Consider the following 18,517-nt stretch of genomic DNA (forward strand, 5'->3'; position numbering starts at 1 on the left):
AAATAAATTAATTCAATTATTTAAAATTTTTTATATAAATATCTAATTTTTAATCAATTAAATGATAATATTAATAAATCCAACTTTATAATGAAATTTATTATATTTTATAAAATACGATTTATTTAATATAACTTAGTAATGTTATTAGTAATGTTTTGATAATATTTCACATCAAATATGTTATTTGTTAAAAATTATATAATTTATATTAAAATTGAATATATATATATATATATATATATATATATATATATATACTATATATACTATATATAGTTATATATACAATATAAGTATACAAGATAATTTTAAATAAAACTTCTATCTTTATATTATGTTCTGCATATCTTTATATTATATCTTCACAGCACAATATTAATTCATTATTGATTAAATATCATATACAAAATTTTTATATTAATATTATTAAAAAATTATTTATTATATAATAAAATGTTAACTTTATGTTAGGCATAGTAGGATGGTGGCATGATTAAATCTTGCAATACTGTTAATTGTTCTTCTGTGAAATGTTGTGTATATTCTTCCACATCTTTCCATCCATTATGAGTTCTTTTAAAATCATCCAAAGTTTTTTTAATTGTCATCTGTAACTCATAAAAATTTTATCATATATATAATAATATAATAATATAATAAGTTATATAATATTATATAATAAGTTATTTTTATATTCATGTTTTAAATTTATTAAATACTAACTGGTATAGGTTGTGGATCATTCATATGAGCACGAAGATGTTCAAAAATTGGAGGTACATATTTTGGTATATCATATGGATTAGCTTGTACAAATGCACACATCCCTATTATAGCTGCATGACGAATACGTAAAGCATCAGTTTTTAACTTCTTTTTTATTTCTTCTTTACAATTTAATCCTTCTTTTTTATATAATTTGGTTTTTGCTTTTCTCTTAAATTCATCCTAGAAAATTTATGTACATACATATACAAATTAATTAGTATAAATAATTATCACAAAATTTTAAGTTTACCAATAAACATTCTTGCTCAGGGATAAACATGCAATGTACTAATCCACTAAGAACTTTACCAGCATTTTTTCTTACTTCAACTCGCTCATCTTCCAATAAGCGTAAAACAATATTTTTTATGAAACTAACCCATGCTGGATTACTTAAAAGTGTACACATGTTATAAAATACCCAAGCTTGAATGAATTCCAAACAAGCAGATCTTGTCCACCAAGATATATGTTTAGACATTTTTTCTATTGCCTCTAAAGCTATTGACATATTACATGGTAATGTGAATGCTTGTGCATATACTGTTAAAGCAGATGTACATGACTTTCTCAATTCTTCATCTATTTCACAATTTTCCATCTGATATATAATTGGAAATATTTGATATAATTCTGGTGGTAAACCATACCATGCACAATTCATATTTACAATCCATTTACAAATTGTCTTAAGTAATCTAATTGCTCTTTCTCTTTCTTCTTCATTTATTTCTATTTTTTTTAAATCATTTAATTCAACAATAGATATCTGTGAAGATAAATTTTTTTGTTGAATTTCTTTGTTGAATTTCGTTGCATTTTCATCTATAAGAGGTTGTAATTTTGGCACTATTTTATTTATGAACTCTTGTATCTGTGATACTGACTTATTGTTTGAAATATTTGAAGTTTTTAAATTTGTGAACACTGTTACTAAAATAGAACTCAATCGTTCTCTCATATTTTCAAATGGATTTGCCAATAATCTATCTTCTATTCGTTTTAACAAACGTTGTAACAATTCCAACACACGCCATGGCTGTTTAGCAAGAGCTGTTTGTAAAATAAACAAACGACCGGATTCGATAAAAGATGATTCTGATTCGCTAACACAAATTTCTTCCATCAGACATTCTAATAACCAATGTTGTCTATTTGGATCTCTATGTTGCTGAGCTGTAGAAAAACAAAGAACCCAGTCTGCAAGTGTTTCTGGTGTCATATTAATTAAGACAAGTTTTATAATTGGTAATAAAGAATCCCACATTTCACAAACCATATTAAATGGCCAATGTTTTGAACCCTTAATGATTCCTGCAATAATTTCGGCTGCACATCTTTGACTACTTTCTTGTTTATCTTTCACTAATTCATGTAAATGCGGCAACAATTTTTTTAGAAATATTATCCCATGATTGCGAAAAAGACCTTTGAACAGACGATATTTATAATAACTAAATTTATCTTTGTCTTTTTTTGTTTCAAGACTATAAAATTTTATAAGTTTTTCGATATTTTGTGAATCATTAAAAAAGAAATCAATTTCTTTTTCATAATCTGTTAACTTTCGTACATTTGGATCTAAACATGGTTGTTGAGATGTTGGTGCATACATTTGAATTTTTTTTGGCCATGTGTAAAATCCTAAATATGCTTCATGAATAAATCTAGGTTCATCCCATTGTTCTGCACACAAGGGACGAGTTTCGTAATTATATTGAAGCCAAGTATTATCTGATCTTTGCCCTAATATGCATTTCATAGATTGATTTTCTTTTTCTGATGATATTGGAGGATCAATAGTTATCTTGAAATTCAAAAATTTAAGTTTAAGTTATATCAAAGTTGTTTATAAAATAAATTCTTTCAAAATACTTTACCTTTGGATGCTGTCTTTTTTGTTGTTGTAATATGCATATCACTATTCGAAGAGCAATATTTCTTTCATTTAATGAATCATGTATTAATGTTTCTAAAAAGTAACGAATTACTTTTGGTGGATACATTTGTTCTGGATGAACCAAAAGTCGAATAAAATCTATTGCCATTAAACGATGCCGCCAATGTAAATTTTTTTCCAAAAGTGCATTTAACAAATCACTTATCAAAGCATTATAAGACGCTAAATTACATTCATTAAACGCCTGAGCAATTTTTAAACTTTCTATTGTTTCATCCTCTGTAGGTTGAGATAAAGTAGTTTGTGAATTAGTTTTCCATAAAGCAGTTGCAATTTCCAAACATGTATTTGGTATTTTAAATGTAATCGCAATTGTTGAAAATTGTTTACTTATAAATCTCGCAATATCTTCTTTCAAACGGATTATAGATAATTTTTCAGATGGTTTAGAAAGCACCATAGTTGTCCATAAATCTCTTAATATATTCCAATCATGTTTAGTAAATGTGTCTTGAGAATCAAGTAAAACATGCAGAGCTCCCTATACAAAATGAAATATTAGAAACTTACTAAAAACTTATACTGTTTATTATTTTTTTGTTATCATCATTTTTACCTCATATGCATCATGATCTGCTTCTGGATCTTCTCTTAATACATCAAGTAATTTTGGAATAATAATTCTACATGAAAATGGTAAGTAAAGAAAAGCTTGGACAAGAACATTTTGAGCTTGCCATCTCACACCAGCATATCTGCTGGTAGCCAATATAAATAATTTTAACATTATCTCTTTATGAATTTCAGTTAAATTAAATATTTGTGAATGTGAACGCGTCACATGTTGAACTTCTGCGCGTGCCAATACAAAAGATCCCATTATTCCTTTTTTTCTTACTAACATATCTTTCATCATTCTATGTGAGTTTTCTACATTTTTGTTAACTTTAGAAAAACAAACAGTGCCTAATAAAAGATAACCCCAAATCTAGAATAAAAATTTGAACTAAATATGTATTTAATATTTTTTATTAATTTATTTTTGAAGTGATATATATAAATAAATACCTTTATTAAAACAAATAAACTTTTTGTATCGCCTTCTGTATTCTTAAGTATCACATTTTGTAGTTTACTTACAAGAGTTCCAATATAACATTTAACATTACTACCATCAGGCATTAATATTTCATGTTTCATACCAAGTGTTGGCCTGAAAGGTAGCCATTTTAAAGACGATTTTACTAAATTTAATGGTTTTCCTTCACACATTGGTAAAACAGAATCACAACCTTCAATAATGCTATATACAATATTTAAACTGGTTAACAATTCTTCCCTAAAATTGTATTTATAGTCATATAATAATAATTTTTCTTTATGAATTTATAAATATTATAGAAATAATTAATAATTATTATAGAAATAATATTTCTATAATAATATATTATACATAAATAATTAATAATAATTAACCTTGTTAATGTGGTCCAATCATTACAATATTTTTCTAATTTATTTGTTTCGGGAATTAGATATTTTATAAATATTTGATTTATGGCAGCTATTTCTTCTTTACCAGGTATGTACCATTTAACTTTTAAAGCATTAATATCCAAAATTTGACCCCAATATCTTATTCTCTCAGTAGATGTGAAATGATATGGTACCATGTTAGATAATGAATGAAGAATTGCTTTTAATAATATACAACCTAAATTGTTTCCTTCTCTTGATTTTAAGATCACTACACGATCAAGAATTGTTATAAGTGTATCTATATAATGTAATAAGTTATTTCCTGTAGTATGAACAATTGCAGATAAAAGCAACATTGCATGTAAGAGACGATCATCCAAATGTTCATCTTTAATAATATCATTACTTTCTCCAGTAATATCTAGAATTGTTTGTGAAAGTATCGGTAATAAAGTACGCACAGTCTCTTTACCATTAACTCGAGCAAATACTCGACATAAACCAGCTGCTAATTGTCCAGCAACTTCAATTTCAAGTATACGTTCAGTTATAAATGTGCATAGTTTATCTAAAGCTTTTTTAAATATTTCATCATTAATCTGCATTAAAAGAACCATACACACATTATATAATACATGTTCTGTAACCTTTTCTAATTTACTTTTTTCACCACCAGTAGAATTTTCTAATCTAACCAATTCTAAAGAACTGTGATCTATAAAAGAAAATATCTTATCTAAAAATTGTAAAACAAAATCTTCAAATCCAGAAGCTGTTTCATAATCCATTCTGCCTTCTTCATCTTCTTCATCGATTGATGTGATTGATTTAGAAGTATTTACAATAGGTATAAGACAGGCATACACTGAAATAAGACGAAAGGCAAGAAAGCATTTTTCTGGATTGCTTGGATCAATACTAGATAAAAGTAAAGACAATAATGGTAAAATATGTCTTGGTCCTTCTGGATAGGTATAATCTATAACAAAAAAGTTCATAATTTAGATGATGAATATATCAATATTTTTATGTGTAATAAGTAAAGTTTAATTCATACCTTTATTTACATTTTTAGATCCTTCTGCCATTGGCCTAGCTATAGCATCCATGCAACTTAATGTAGCAATTAATTTATATGATTCTGTTGTGAGAGAATCTAATGTAGAAGACACTCTATCCAAAACATATGGAATAACCAAATTGGGTCTCATAGTAGCAAGATATTGTAATGCTTGAGAAGCATCATTAACACTTAATTTATTAAACATGGCTACCATTGTTACTGGCATCATACTTTTAACAAATGCATTAACATCATTATCAGTTAATTTATATTCTTCGGGTATAGGAGTTTCCCAAGTCCGCTTAGCATACCTTTCTCTATAAATAAAATATTATATAAATTATATAAATACATAATATTATATAAATTTGCAAATGCTGTTTAAAATTAATTTGAAATACTAATAATTAATTCTCACTTATGTAAACGTGTAATAAAATAAGATGAAAGCTTCAAAAGAATATCTTTTAACATTCCCAACCAGCAGCCATTATTAGCAGGATGAAAATATGTTTCTATTGTCTTGAGAAATTTATCAAGATATGTTTGAGCACTTGAACCATTTCCCTAGAAATATTATATACAAATAATATCTTATTTATAAATATCCTTAAATAAATATAAAATCTTACCAAAACTGCTACTATCCATGATGCTATGAAACATGCATCTATTTCATGATGTTTATATCTTTGTATTTTATTATATGATACTGGTAATTTTAAACATCGTATAAATCTAGTAAACATTAATGGAATATAAGGTTCCCAATTAATATATCCAATATTATGATTAGCTAATGCTGCCATTAACTCCATCATTTTACTTTCCCAAGTTAATGAATTGTGACAAATTTCCCATAATGTCATAAATTCTTCAAACCATAATTTATATCCAATTGAATGATGTTTTGGAGATAATTGTACTGGTAAAAACCATCGTAATAATTGTATACTTTTAGACATTGTTAAAACATCAACAAGACATAAAGTTGGTCTCAATTCATCTAATATTTCCTGTGTTGCACTCAACTATTATGATGAATTAATTTTTATTCTTTTGTTAATTTATATAAAAAAATAATTCACTTACAGGAAAATAAACCTTTGCACAAATAATAAGTGACTCCATTGCATTTTCATAAAAAGAACAAAAATGATACATATCAAGACGATTTTCTTTCGTTTTCATTATACAGAGAATCATTTTATAAAGGGGTTGCCATGGCAGTTCCAATTCATCAGGAGATATTAATTTTTTTTTCCTATCAATATTAAAATAATGTAAAATCTATTTCTTATAACAAATCATATAATTATATTATATATATATTATTTATATATATATATATATTATTATATATTATATATAATAATTAAATTAACTTACTTTAATAATAAAAGTAATGCAAGAAGACATTTAAATGTGGAAGGTGTAGGTATTTCTGAAAGTGTAACCAGTTCATATAATAATTTTATAAGTAAGATATGATCTTCTTTACTAAAATGTAATCCATATATGTTTAGGTAACTAGAAAAAAATATTGATAAATCCAAATTACAAATATATTTTTATATATTAAATTATATATTAAATTAGGTAATACAATTTTATCTGTTTATCTGTTTATATTAAATTAAAATAAAATTATTATTTTTATTTAAATAAAATAATAAAAGAATATGTACTTACTGGCATAATTTATTAACCCATACAAAACAGCCTGGCCATGTTTCATTAAACATAACAGCTCGTGCTAAATTTGACTTAATTTCGGCTAATAAAGTTTTTGATTCTGTTTCTAAATCATCCACATAAGGCAACAATTTATTATATATAAATTTTTTAAAATGAACATCTTCTATAGTTTTGTAAATACAAATATGTGCAAGATCCTTGTTCATTATTACTTAAAGTAACTTATTATTACAAGCACAAAAAGTAGAAATAGATGTAGTCTATGAAAGAGCACACGTTAGAATGCAAAATCATCTATATTATTGAGTCAGTAACAACTTGCTTATTCTGCTTCGATTTTATCGAGTCATGTTTTACATCTAAGGGGCCATATTTGATGTACATATAAGAAGCATGAAAGAAAATTACTATAAAGTTAGAGAAATATCGACTTTTCAATACATTGATAATCATATGCTCATTAAGTTATCGATATTAAAATATAGTTTAAAAAATATATCATGCTTTTCATATGAAATATATAATTAAATAAATAATAAGTTATTTATTTTTATAGGAAATATAGTTTCTTAATTTTCATATATTCATTTATATAATTTTATATAATAATATAAAAATTATATAGAATTTTTTTCAAAATATAGTTTTTCAATCATTAATTATGTATTAATAAATTATTGTTGAATTTAAACTTAAAATAAAATTTAAATACAAAAAATAAAATTTAAATACAAAAAAATAAAAAATCAAATATATTTATTATTTATGATATTCTATTATAATCAGAGATACATAAAAAATAATTTCACTAAATCCAAACATATGGCGGCAGTTGCAAGTAAATATATAAACGCAAGTGTTGTCACATAAGAATATAATGTTACTTAATCGTGTGATTTATTATTTTATGTGAATTTTATGCAATATAAATGAAACAATATTATATTTTTTTTATTTTTTATTCTTAAATAAAAAAATTAAGTTTTTTAATTGAAAATTAATATGTAATCTTTAAAATAAATATATGAATAAGGTTAAAATAAGTTAATAGCTCATATTAAAAGAATATTTTATTTTCTTTGAAAACTTAAAGATTTAATTTTCAAATGTTATTAATAATTTAATTTAATTTAGAATAATACTATTTTGATAACACTATATTGTGTGAAAAATGAGGACTAGAAAAACATTAGCAATTCTTAGTGCAGGTTTAATTCTTGCTTGTTGTGGTATGTTATATATAATAATGGATTTAACATTTTTTCCACCTGGACAAGGATCTAAACTATCTATAAATGATGTAAGTGTAAGTGATATAAATATCTGTAAGTCTGCAATAAATTGTAGTTTATGATGATAAATGAAAAAAATTCATTGTTTTATATTTTCAGAATCAATGGCTACACTTTGAAAATAGATTAGCAAAATTAGAAAAAGATTTCAATAAACATCATGAAGTAATGAATGCTTTGAGAGAAGTGGCTGAAGCAAAACATTTTGTGCCTCTAGCCTATTCTATAAATCTTTCTAATCAATCTGTATCATCTTTATCATCTGTTCCTCATTTAGGAAAAGTACTTAAATGTAATTTTAACATCCAGAAAATTCCTGAAGTAGATATTCAAATGTTAGAGATATATAGACAATTAGAATTTGATAATGTGGATGGTGGAGTTTGGAAACAAGGATGGAATATTACATATGATGAAAAGCAATGGCATCCAAATAGAAAACTAAAAGTCTTTGTTGTTCCACATTCTCACAATGATCCTGGATGGCTTAATACTTTTGAAAAATATTATACATTTCAAACACAAAATATATTAAATAATATGGTAATAAAATTGGCAGAAGATAGAAGACGTAAATTTATTTGGGCAGAAATATCATTTTTTCAACTTTGGTGGGAAGATCAATCTAAAACAATTCGTAATTTAGTTAGACGTTTAATTCATGATGGTCAATTGGAAATTGTATCAGGAGGTTGGGTTATGCCAGATGAATCTGTTTCTCATTGGATATCTCAGCTTACACAACTTACAGAAGGACATCAATGGTTAAAATATAATTTAGATTACACACCAAATTCAGGCTGGGCTATTGATCCATTTGGTCTTTCTCCAACTATGCCATACTTACTAAAAAAGGCAGGATTGGAAAATGTATTGATTCAAAGAGTTCATTATTCAGTTAAAAAAAGATTAGCTAGAAAAAAACAATTAGAGTTTCGCTGGAGACAATTATGGGATAATGATGGATCAACAGAAATTTTTACACATATTATGCCATTTTATAGTTATGATGTACCACATACTTGTGGTCCAGATCCAAAAATATGTTGTCAATTTGATTTCTATAGATTACGTACTTTTGGATTAAGTTGTCCATGGAAAATAGCTCCAAAAACCATAACTAAATCAAACATCGTAGAAAGATCTGCCCTTTTATTAGATCAATATCGTAAAAAAGCTCAACTTTTTAAAACTGATGTAGTATTAGTACCATTAGGAGATGATTTTAGATATACTCATTTTACTGAATGGGATGCTCAGTATAAAAATTATCAAAATCTTTTTGATTATATGAATCAGAATGAACAAATGAATGTTCAGATAAAATTTGGTACATTAAGTGATTACTTTGATGCAATCAGAGAGAAGCATAATTTAAATGAATTTCCTACTTTATCAGGAGATTTTTTTACATATTCTGATAGAGATGATCATTATTGGAGTGGATATTATACATCAAGGTATATTCAGATTAAAATTAATTATAATAGATTGCCAATCATAACACCATATTTATTAAATATATTTTAGACCTTTCCACAAACGATTAGATCGTGTATTATTGAGTTTATTGAGAGCAACGGAAATATTGACAACTATAGGTTGGACTAAAGGTAATGATAATTTAGTAGAAGGTGCTCTTGCACAACGTTTAAGCAAAGCAAGGATGTGGCATTCTTTGTTTCAACATCATGATGGTATTACTGGTACAGCCAGAGATGAAGTAGTTATAGATTATGCCAAGAAGATGATAATGGCCTTAAATAATTCTGCACATGTATTACAACAATCAATGGTTCATTTATTAAAAACACCGCAAGAAATAACTGTTAATACAGATGCTGTGTATATTTCACTTGATGAATCTAGGTCTAATAAAAATTTATAAACATTTTTTGGGATAAAATAAATTTTATATTGAATATAAAAGATTAATTTTTCATGTTTTAGATTACATCATACAAGTGCTGGAGATAAACATATACTAATTTTAAGAGATGAAAATCCTTTAAAAAAAGTTATTTTATATAATTCTATTCCAAGACAAAGAACAAAAGTACAGACATTAATTGTGTCTACACCATATGTTAAAGTTACTGATCGTATGGGTCAACCAGTGCAATGTCAAGTTTCTCCAATTTGGATTGGACCTGCTGCATTAACTGTTGCTAGATATGAATTATCATTCCTAGTCACTGTACCTGGATTTGGTATTACAACATATATAATTCATGCTTTATCTAAATCATCATTTCCACAGTATGTTAATTTTTAAATTATCAAATATTTATTTTTGCTCAATATTTATTTTTTTATTGTTTATTATGTGCAGAGAAGTGCATCCTGCAAATGTGATAGTTTATAATACAGATATTAGTCTTCCAAAGATACCAGGTTTTAATCAAATTCAAATAATACCAAATGCACAAGAATTTTCAATTATGCAACGACCAGAATTATCTGCATCTTTTGGAAAATCAGGTCTTTTGAAAGCTTTAAGAGTCAATAATATGACAGTTCCTATTCATTTGGAATTTGTTAAATATGGTACTAGAGCTAGTAAAGATAAAAGTGGAGCTTATTTATTTTTACCTGATAAACCAGAACCAGACTTGGTACATGTAGATAATAAATGTATTATACACTTAATAACTGGGCCGATTGTATCCAAGGTATTTGTGGAATTTGCACATGTACGTCACACATGTATATTGTATAATTCTCCGGGTAGTGATGGACTTGGTTTACATATTCATAATGAAATCAACATATCAGAAACACAAAATTATGAATTTGCTATGAGATTAAATACAGATATAGCTTCAGGAGATCAATTTTATACAGATTTAAATGGCCTTAATGTAAGTATTAATGTTTAAAATATTTTATCTTTACTAATAAATTAATATTTAAGAGGATAATCATTATTTAGATGATTAAACGTCAAAGATTTCCAAAGCTTCCTACACAGGGAAATTATTATCCAATGGCAGCTAGTACATATATAGAAGATAAAAGAGTTAGATTGACAGTTGTAACAGCACAACCATTAGGTGTAAGTTCTATGGCATCTGGGCAAATTGAAGTATGTATTTACAATTTTGTGATTTACATAACAAAATAATGATATATATATATATTTATATTTATATTTATATAATATATATAATATTTATAATATATATAATATTTTTATTTAGATTATGCAAGATAGAAGATTACTTCAAGATGATAATAGAGGGCTTGGTCAAGGTATAACTGATAATTTACTAACAAATCATATATTCATGTTTATTCTTGAAAAAAGAAAGCCTTTTTGTACATCTTCTACGCCAACAAATCATCCATCAGGAGTACTATCATTGTATGGTCATTTAACATCAGAAGAATTATTATATCCTATAATTGCAATGCATCCACATAATTCTTTAACTTTTAATTTAAATCCATATTTTTCTCCACTTCGTTACGACTTTCCTGCAGATTTAAACGTTGTTAGTTTTCGAGTATTTCCTATTCCCGAAGGAGCTGGTAAAGGTATTGGAATGGTTTTACATCAAGCAGCTTTAGATATGTGTTGGAATGACAATTCTTATTTACGTCATTTTAATGTTTCTGAATCTGTAGAAGTTGATTTAACAAAGTTCCTTAATTATATAGATGATTGGATCATTAGTAAAGCTCCTTTGACATTCCATAATGTAGGGCCTTCATTGAAATCACCTATTGTTAACTTATGTCCACATCAAATATTACCAATTTTATTACATAAGACACAATCTTAGACATAGAATTTAATAATATCATGGAATTACTGAAATGAACTTTGTTTTTTATTCATTGTTCCACTATCAACGGCTTTACTCAAAATAATATAATCCAATTGATCTGATGCTGGTGGACTGGTTTTATCTATCTTATAGCTGTAACAATAATTGAAATTAAGTGATCATTATTCAATAGAAATTGTTATTTTTATTTTATTGATTACGAAATTTGGTTTATCTATATAAAAATTATAATTTGTGGTATATATAAAATATATATAAAGTATAACAAATTTTCATACAAAATTTTTCTTACTGTGATTTACTGTTTATGATATTATAATTATTATATTAAATATGAAATAATAATATAAAAAAATATGAAATAATTCTTGCAATATTGTTTAATATAAGCATTTAATTTAAATTAATGATCTAATAGATATAAATATAATGCAAGAATATAGAAATATATATACTCTATACTTATATATATATATATATATATATTCTTATATTTGTTTTTTTACTATTATATTAAAAGATAAAATGTTAATTTTTGTAAGATATTTTCATGCTAGTCGTATTATTATTTTAAAAAATGTAATTTTATACATCTCAAATGTATGTATATTAAATATTAAAAAATCTATAAATAAAATTAAAAAAGTAGTAATCTATTTTTTTCTATGTTATTAATATAATATAATATATATAATATATGTATTAATTTTTTATTATATACTTGTATTTTAATAAAATTACATAATTATAAATTATATTTACCCAAGAGAATAAAAAAAATGCATAGCAGATGGATTATGTTTAAATACAGTTAAAATTACTTTACGCATCTTATTTTCTGATGCCATAGATTCAAGTGCAAACATCATAAAATGGCCAAGTCCTTTCCTTCGTATTGTGTATTCTAATTGTATTTCATAACTTTAAAAAGAAAATAAATTGAACTTCTGATTTTTTATAATTTTTAGATATATATAAATATAAAAAAATTTACATACCAATATAATACTTCTTCTCTATAATCAACATCAAATCGAAAATGAGAAAATCCAACAAATTTATCATTAGATGATGCAATTAAATACCAAGCTGTTGATTCTGTTAATTCTTTTTGCTTAGCAATTGGATCCCAACCCCAATTACTTTGTTCATATAAAGATTTCATATTACGCTCCATAATATCAAATATCCAAGATATACATTTAGAATCTGCATCTTTGGCTCTCATACAAGAAAGTTCTATAATTTCATTATCTTTTGTTATATATTTATGAAAGAAATGTAGATGTTCTATAGGATTTTTCACAGAGTTGGCTTTATCAACTAAGTTTTTTGCAATAGCTTCTTTTTCTATCAAAAGTTGACGTCTTGTTTTTCTTTTCTAAGTAAAATTAATTATTATATACAGTTATAAATTAAAAATACATTAACTATATATATAATAAAATAAATAAATTGTTTTATTAATTTATATTATTAAATAAAATTAATACCTTCATAATAATTATATTTCCCGCGTATATAAAACTATGATTTTAGGCTATATTCTTTTTTCTACGATTATCATATAAAATTAATCAATGCAATTTATATAAGGTAAAAATATTGAAATTATTCTAAAATTTTAATAAATATTTTTCAAGATATATGTTATGCATGTATGTATATATATATATATAATTTTTTTTAAATTTTATATGTATATATAATAAACACTGAATCGTGATTTTTTGATAAGAAAACAAAAACTTTTATTTTTATATAAAAATAAATATTATATTTATAATACATATATATAATAAAATTAAATATAGATTAATCTTTTAGGAGAATTGATATATATTTTGTTATAATACCAATATATATGATTCAATAGTATCAGAAGTCAGTCTTTCATATTAAATCAACTTATTGAAAGAACTAATTGTGTAGTATAGAGTATAACGCAGCATTGTATGTATTATATATAATCATTATATGATCGAGTATTGTGCATGCTCTTATATTAAATCTAAACAAAATTTAAAAAAAATATATATAAATTAATGATAAAATATCTTTATACATATATATAATCATATATCTCAAGTATTCTATATACATCGTTAATAAGAATTTTGACATCTCAAATTAATTGAAAACAGTTTCAACTGGTTGGCAACAAATGCATATTGTATTTTATTGTTAGTGTTTAAAGAATGTTTACTACAGATTCGTAATTATGTATTTAATTCTTGAATTATCATAGGTTAAGTAATTTAATCATCTATCATATACATTACATTGTTCTCTGTGTATCATTATTTCAGTAAATCAGTATACATATGTTAGTTAAAGGTAAATTTATCAATACTAATAGTATAATAAAATTTAAGTATTTTAATGATTTATGTTTATATTACTATATTTTCTAGTATGAATATATTGTATATAATATAATATATTATAAATAATTATTATTGTTTTATTTATTTTAGATATTGCAATTAAATATTGAGGAATGGCTGAAAATACTGCTGCATCAAATGCAGAGGAAAAAGCTATTTCCTCAGCTATGACACAATGTTATGAAAATTATATTATTGTTGATGTTGGTGCCAATCTTACTAATAAAAAATATAGCAGAGATTTAGATAGTGTAATTCAAAGAGCAAAGGATGCAGGAGTACAAAAGATTATGGTAACAGGTGCAAGTATTCGTTCTAGTAAAGAGGCATTAAGATTAACCAGGATATATCCTGGTACTCTTTATTCTACTGCAGGTGTGCATCCTCATGATGCAAAATCATGGGAAAATCCTGATACTTTACAAGAACTTGAAAGCATAGCTAATAATCCAGAATGTGTAGCAATAGGAGAATGTGGTTTGGATTATAGTCGTGACTTTTCTGATCCTGAAACACAACGTGCTGTATTTCATAAACAAGTAGAACTTGCATGTCAATTAACTAAGCCACTTGTAATACATGAAAGAGGTGCCCAAACAGATGTTTTGGAAGTTTTAAATCATTATAAAAATTGTTTACCACCAGTTTTAATCCATTCATTTATTGGAACTGCAAAGGAGGCACAAATTTATTTAGATCATGGTTTCTACTTAGGAATTACTGGATATTTATGTAAAGATAAATCTGATAGTGGAATAAGACAATTATTAGAAAAACGACTTGCACCTTTAGACAGAATATTAATAGAAACTGATGCTCCATTTATGTATCCTAATACCAGAGCCAGTAAATTACCTGTACATGTCAAAGATGCTTTAACCGAAAGATCCATGACATTTCTTCATCGTTATTGTACTTTTCAACGTAATGAACCATGTGCCTTACCAGCAATAGTAGAAATGGTAGCAGCATTTATGAAAATTGCTCCAGAAGAAGTTGCCTTAGCTACTGCTTTCAATGCTTTGAAATTATTTGGTCTAAATCAGTGATAATTATTAATTATTTTTCATTCTTAAAAAATGGTGCTACTGGGTGCTATTAATTATTTTGTTATCAATGTATTGTCTCTTTTCATGTGTAAAAGTATCATTATATGTTTATCAAAATATGTTTTTCATAATAATAATATCAACTTTCATTAATTTATCAATGAATATAATCATTGAAAAAAAAAATCATAAAACTTTATTTGTGCATTAATAAATATCATCTCCAATATACTTATATTTACATTATATTTATATAAAAATACTCATCAATATATTAAAAATAGCATTATGTAAAATATTTTACTTATTATAATATAATAAAGATTTTGTAGAAATATATATGAAATATATAGAATCCTAAATCATAATTTTATTGTTAATGTTATAAATATTTTCATATAAATAAATTGTTATATAAATAAAAAATTTATTGTAAATATTTCTTTAAGTTTTTGAAGAATCCAAATAACAATGTAATGTTTTAAGAATAATAATACTTAAAATTTATAAAAAATAATCTAAATATATTTTAATATATTTTAAAATATTAATAGATATATTAAAATTATAAAAATATTACAATATGTATCATAAAAAAAGATTTTTATTTATCTTTTAAAAAAATTTTTTTATTAAACATTTATTTAAATTAAACATTTATTTTATTAAACATTTATTTTATTAAAAATAATTTAATTATTTGAAACATTGTTATATTTTAATTTAATGTTTTCCTGAAGATATAATATTCTTTTTTTATAAGATAAATTTTTCCACAAATATGGATTTATAACAAGAGGATGAAATCCTGGTAGTGTTTCTATTGCTTTTAACAATATTTTAACTGTAGATAACATATTTCTTTTATTAATAGAATATGCTTTTACTGGAAAAGCAAAAATGGGAATTCTGTAAAAAAAATGAGCATTATTTTTATCTATAATATTATATTAATTATCTTATATTATATTGAAATTATTATATTTTAAATAAATATTATTTTTAATAAAAACAAAATTATGTTATTTAAAAATTAATATTTCTTACTTAATACATTCTGATAATGATGCTAAATCTTCAACAAATGTAATATCATTATAATTATTAATATTCATAAATGATCCATCTGGTTGTATGACAATAATATGATCTAAAATAAAATAAAAATTGAAATTTAAATTCAATAGTTTACCATTATTAATTTCTAATTATAATAATTCATAAGTTTTTTACCAACAAATTCACCAAATTTAGTTTTTAAACTACTTTTCATGTATTCAGTACCTCCAACAGCTTCTTCCAAACTTTTCATTAAATTTTCATTAATTACATTATTATTTTTATGTTCAATTTTAATTTGATTTAATTTATTTTCATTTGGCATAACTCCTTTATATTCAGGATAAAGCAATTTAATATACCAATATAATTTTAATATAGTTAATGTAATATGCTTTTCTTTTATAGTAGATACATTATTAAATAAAATAAAAATTTTTTCTATTAATTCTGGATAATAATAATTTAATGAAAGTAAATAATAAGCAATAGATATTATATTATGCATTGAATGATGATCTATATGAATAACATAATTTTGTAACAATCTTCTTATAATTTCCCAATTATATGGTATATAATCCGCAATGACAAAAGCTTTGATAAATAAATTTATATATTTAATAGGATAATTTTTAATATTTGTATTTATAAAAAATTTTTCCATAAAATTCAATATAAAAATATTGCTATAGCGCATATTATTTAAATGTTTTAAGATAATTAAACTTTGTTCAAAAGTCATATTATTAATAATTGCAGTAGAACACAGTGTATTTATAAATTTTTCATTATAAAACTCCATTTCTCTAAAATAAGATAGAAAAATAAAAAGAAATATAAATATTTGTAGAATATAATTAATTTTAATCATATAATACTTACGAATTCATAACTTTTTTAGAAGTACAATTAAGTAAATAATTAATTTGATTAAAATTTAATCTTTTGTTATAAGTTATTATTATACCTCGTATGTAAAACAGAAGTTGTTTAGAAGATAAACATAATTCTGGTAAACTATATATTACATTAAAAATATCTATCATATAATTTAAATTTATTTCTTGTTTTAATATATTTTTACTTTTAACTAAAATACTAATTATGTGTCTTTTTATTTTTGAATTATTAACTACAAAACAAAATTTAAGTGCTTTCAATAAATTAGTACTATTTGAATTAAGTTCAATTTGAGCTCGCTCATTAAAAACATGAGACAATGCTGGAAGTAAAACATTAATTAAAGGTGTTGCTTTTATTTTATATAATATATTATATAAAGTCATTATTTGTCCAACTGTCAAATCATTCAAAGAAATACGTATTAATTGAAGTAATGTTTGAATTATTACAGTATCAGATGGAACATTGAGAAATAGTAAATTTCGTAAAATATTTATGGTATCATATATGCTTAAAGATCTAACATTTTTACATATTACTTTGCATATTTGTTCAAATTCTTTAGAACTTGTTAAATTTGTGTAATATAAGTTTTCTTTATTTTCTTTAGACTTTTTACATAAAATATCTACAGTTTTAATAGCATCTTTTATATTTATATTATTATAATTTCTTTGAATATCTTCAATATTTCCAATATTATTATTGTTTAATATCTCGTTATTCTCTATTACTTTTTTGGTGATTAAAATATCTAAAATGCATAATATTATTAAATATTAGATATTAGAAAAAAATTAGAAATTAAATAATTTATTACCATTACTTGATACCACTGTGCTAAAATTTGATGAAATAATTGAATTACGAAATATTATTGAATTTCTTATTAGTAATTTAACAATTTTATTCATTGTATACATTTCTATATATTATTATTTTAAAATGACATAAAAAAATATATTCTAAATGATACTTATTAATGTATATTATATATTGTTTAATCTTTGGAATAAAGTATTCGTATTTTGATTAACCTAATCTGATATTTTTAATATTTCAGTATTGAAAATCAATTATGCATATAATATATTATTAAAATTTCTATTTTAATAGTGATTA

General features: G+C 23.7%; 5 protein-coding genes across 11 annotated transcripts; 2 read left to right on the forward strand and 3 right to left on the reverse strand.

Moving 5' to 3' along the window:
• Positions 1 to 309: 309 nt before the first annotated feature.
• LOC725550 (proteasome activator complex subunit 4A) lies at positions 310 to 7,298 on the reverse strand. Its single transcript, XM_001121383.5, has 13 exons — positions 6,906 to 7,298; positions 6,603 to 6,743; positions 6,306 to 6,477; positions 5,846 to 6,244; positions 5,632 to 5,780; positions 5,208 to 5,530; positions 4,148 to 5,129; positions 3,740 to 4,010; positions 3,288 to 3,659; positions 2,652 to 3,212; positions 1,022 to 2,578; positions 727 to 951; positions 310 to 611 (listed from the first exon to the last, which is right to left on the reverse strand). The coding sequence occupies exons 1-13, from the start codon at positions 7,115 to 7,117 to the stop codon at positions 471 to 473; spliced, it is 5,505 nt and encodes a 1,834-aa protein (XP_001121383.2). The 5' UTR covers positions 7,118 to 7,298; the 3' UTR covers positions 310 to 470.
• Positions 7,299 to 7,718: 420 nt separating this feature from the next.
• On the forward strand, positions 7,719 to 12,128 carry LOC552382 (alpha-mannosidase 2). 2 transcript variants are annotated; one of them, XM_624756.6, is made up of 7 exons: positions 7,719 to 8,211; positions 8,303 to 9,663; positions 9,734 to 10,072; positions 10,154 to 10,462; positions 10,536 to 11,064; positions 11,136 to 11,288; positions 11,404 to 11,988. In XM_624756.6, exons 1-7 carry the CDS (start codon positions 8,083 to 8,085, stop codon positions 11,986 to 11,988), a joined length of 3,405 nt encoding a protein of 1,134 aa, XP_624759.2. In that variant the 5' UTR covers positions 7,719 to 8,082. The 2 variants fall into 2 exon arrangements, with proteins under 2 accessions (XP_624759.2, XP_006567971.1); XM_006567908.2 differs by having other exon boundaries at positions 7,740 to 8,217; positions 11,404 to 12,128.
• LOC725628 (N-alpha-acetyltransferase 40) lies at positions 11,571 to 13,619 on the reverse strand. Of its 2 annotated transcripts, XR_411035.3 has the most exons (5): positions 13,488 to 13,619; positions 12,993 to 13,375; positions 12,757 to 12,915; positions 11,804 to 12,126; positions 11,571 to 11,680 (listed from the first exon to the last, which is right to left on the reverse strand). XR_411035.3 is itself a non-coding variant. In XM_006567909.3 (4 exons), the coding sequence occupies exons 1-4, from the start codon at positions 13,491 to 13,493 to the stop codon at positions 12,015 to 12,017; spliced, it is 660 nt and encodes a 219-aa protein (XP_006567972.1). In that variant the 5' UTR covers positions 13,494 to 13,619; the 3' UTR covers positions 11,777 to 12,014. The 2 variants fall into 2 exon arrangements, 1 of the variants encoding a protein (XP_006567972.1); XM_006567909.3 differs by lacking the exon at positions 11,571 to 11,680 and having other exon boundaries at positions 11,777 to 12,126.
• On the forward strand, positions 13,567 to 15,759 carry LOC412378 (3'-5' ssDNA/RNA exonuclease TatD). 5 transcript variants are annotated; one of them, XM_016912309.2, is made up of 2 exons: positions 13,567 to 13,590; positions 14,472 to 15,759. In XM_016912309.2, exon 2 carries the CDS (start codon positions 14,495 to 14,497, stop codon positions 15,428 to 15,430), a length of 936 nt encoding a protein of 311 aa, XP_016767798.1. In that variant the 5' UTR covers positions 13,567 to 13,590; positions 14,472 to 14,494; the 3' UTR covers positions 15,431 to 15,759. The 5 variants fall into 5 exon arrangements, with proteins under 5 accessions (XP_016767798.1, XP_006567970.1, XP_006567968.1 ...); XM_006567907.3 differs by lacking the exon at positions 13,567 to 13,590 and adding an exon at positions 13,822 to 13,947; XM_006567905.3 differs by lacking the exon at positions 13,567 to 13,590 and adding an exon at positions 13,873 to 14,331.
• Positions 15,760 to 16,031: 272 nt separating this feature from the next.
• LOC100577803 lies at positions 16,032 to 18,505 on the reverse strand. The gene is made up of 5 exons (XM_016912116.2): positions 18,216 to 18,505; positions 17,375 to 18,149; positions 16,664 to 17,298; positions 16,478 to 16,580; positions 16,032 to 16,339 (listed from the first exon to the last, which is right to left on the reverse strand). Exons 1-5 carry the CDS (start codon positions 18,316 to 18,318, stop codon positions 16,123 to 16,125), a joined length of 1,833 nt encoding a protein of 610 aa, XP_016767605.2. The 5' UTR covers positions 18,319 to 18,505; the 3' UTR covers positions 16,032 to 16,122.
• Positions 18,506 to 18,517: the final 12 nt, after the last annotated feature.

The sequence above is a fragment of the Apis mellifera genome, linkage group LG5, assembly GCF_003254395.2.
Source record: "Apis mellifera strain DH4 linkage group LG5, Amel_HAv3.1, whole genome shotgun sequence".
NCBI lineage: Eukaryota > Metazoa > Arthropoda > Insecta > Hymenoptera > Apidae > Apis > Apis mellifera.

Excerpts from the sequence above, each read along its gene's own strand:
- LOC725550 (XM_001121383.5), bottom strand. The coding sequence starts at position 7,117 with ATGAACAAGGATCTTGCACATATTTGTATTTACAAAACTATAGAAGAT. Across the intron at positions 6,245-6,305 it reads GTGCAAAGGTTTATTTTCCT|TTGAGTGCAACACAGGAAAT; the intron begins GTAAGTGAATTA and ends TCATCATAATAG. Across the intron at positions 3,660-3,739 it reads GTTTATTTGTTTTAATAAAG|ATTTGGGGTTATCTTTTATT; the intron begins GTATTTATTTAT and ends TTTTTATTCTAG.
- LOC552382 (XM_006567908.2), top strand. The coding sequence starts at position 8,083 with ATGAGGACTAGAAAAACATTAGCAATTCTTAGTGCAGGTTTAATTCTT. Across the intron at positions 9,664-9,733 it reads AGTGGATATTATACATCAAG|ACCTTTCCACAAACGATTAG; the intron begins GTATATTCAGAT and ends AATATATTTTAG. Across the intron at positions 10,073-10,153 it reads ATTTCACTTGATGAATCTAG|ATTACATCATACAAGTGCTG; the intron begins GTCTAATAAAAA and ends TTCATGTTTTAG.
- LOC725628 (XM_006567909.3), bottom strand. Across the intron at positions 12,916-12,992 it reads AGAGAAGAAGTATTATATTG|TTATGAAATACAATTAGAAT; the intron begins GTATGTAAATTT and ends TTCTTTTTAAAG. Across the intron at positions 12,127-12,756 it reads CATTTTTTTTATTCTCTTGG|CTATAAGATAGATAAAACCA; the intron begins GTAAATATAATT and ends TTATTGTTACAG.
- LOC412378 (XM_016912309.2), top strand. The coding sequence starts at position 14,495 with ATGGCTGAAAATACTGCTGCATCAAATGCAGAGGAAAAAGCTATTTCC.
- LOC100577803 (XM_016912116.2), bottom strand. The coding sequence starts at position 18,318 with ATGTATACAATGAATAAAATTGTTAAATTACTAATAAGAAATTCAATA. Across the intron at positions 18,150-18,215 it reads CACAGTGGTATCAAGTAATG|ATATTTTAATCACCAAAAAA; the intron begins GTAATAAATTAT and ends TATGCATTTTAG. Across the intron at positions 16,581-16,663 it reads TAAATTTGGTGAATTTGTTG|ATCATATTATTGTCATACAA; the intron begins GTAAAAAACTTA and ends ATTTTATTTTAG.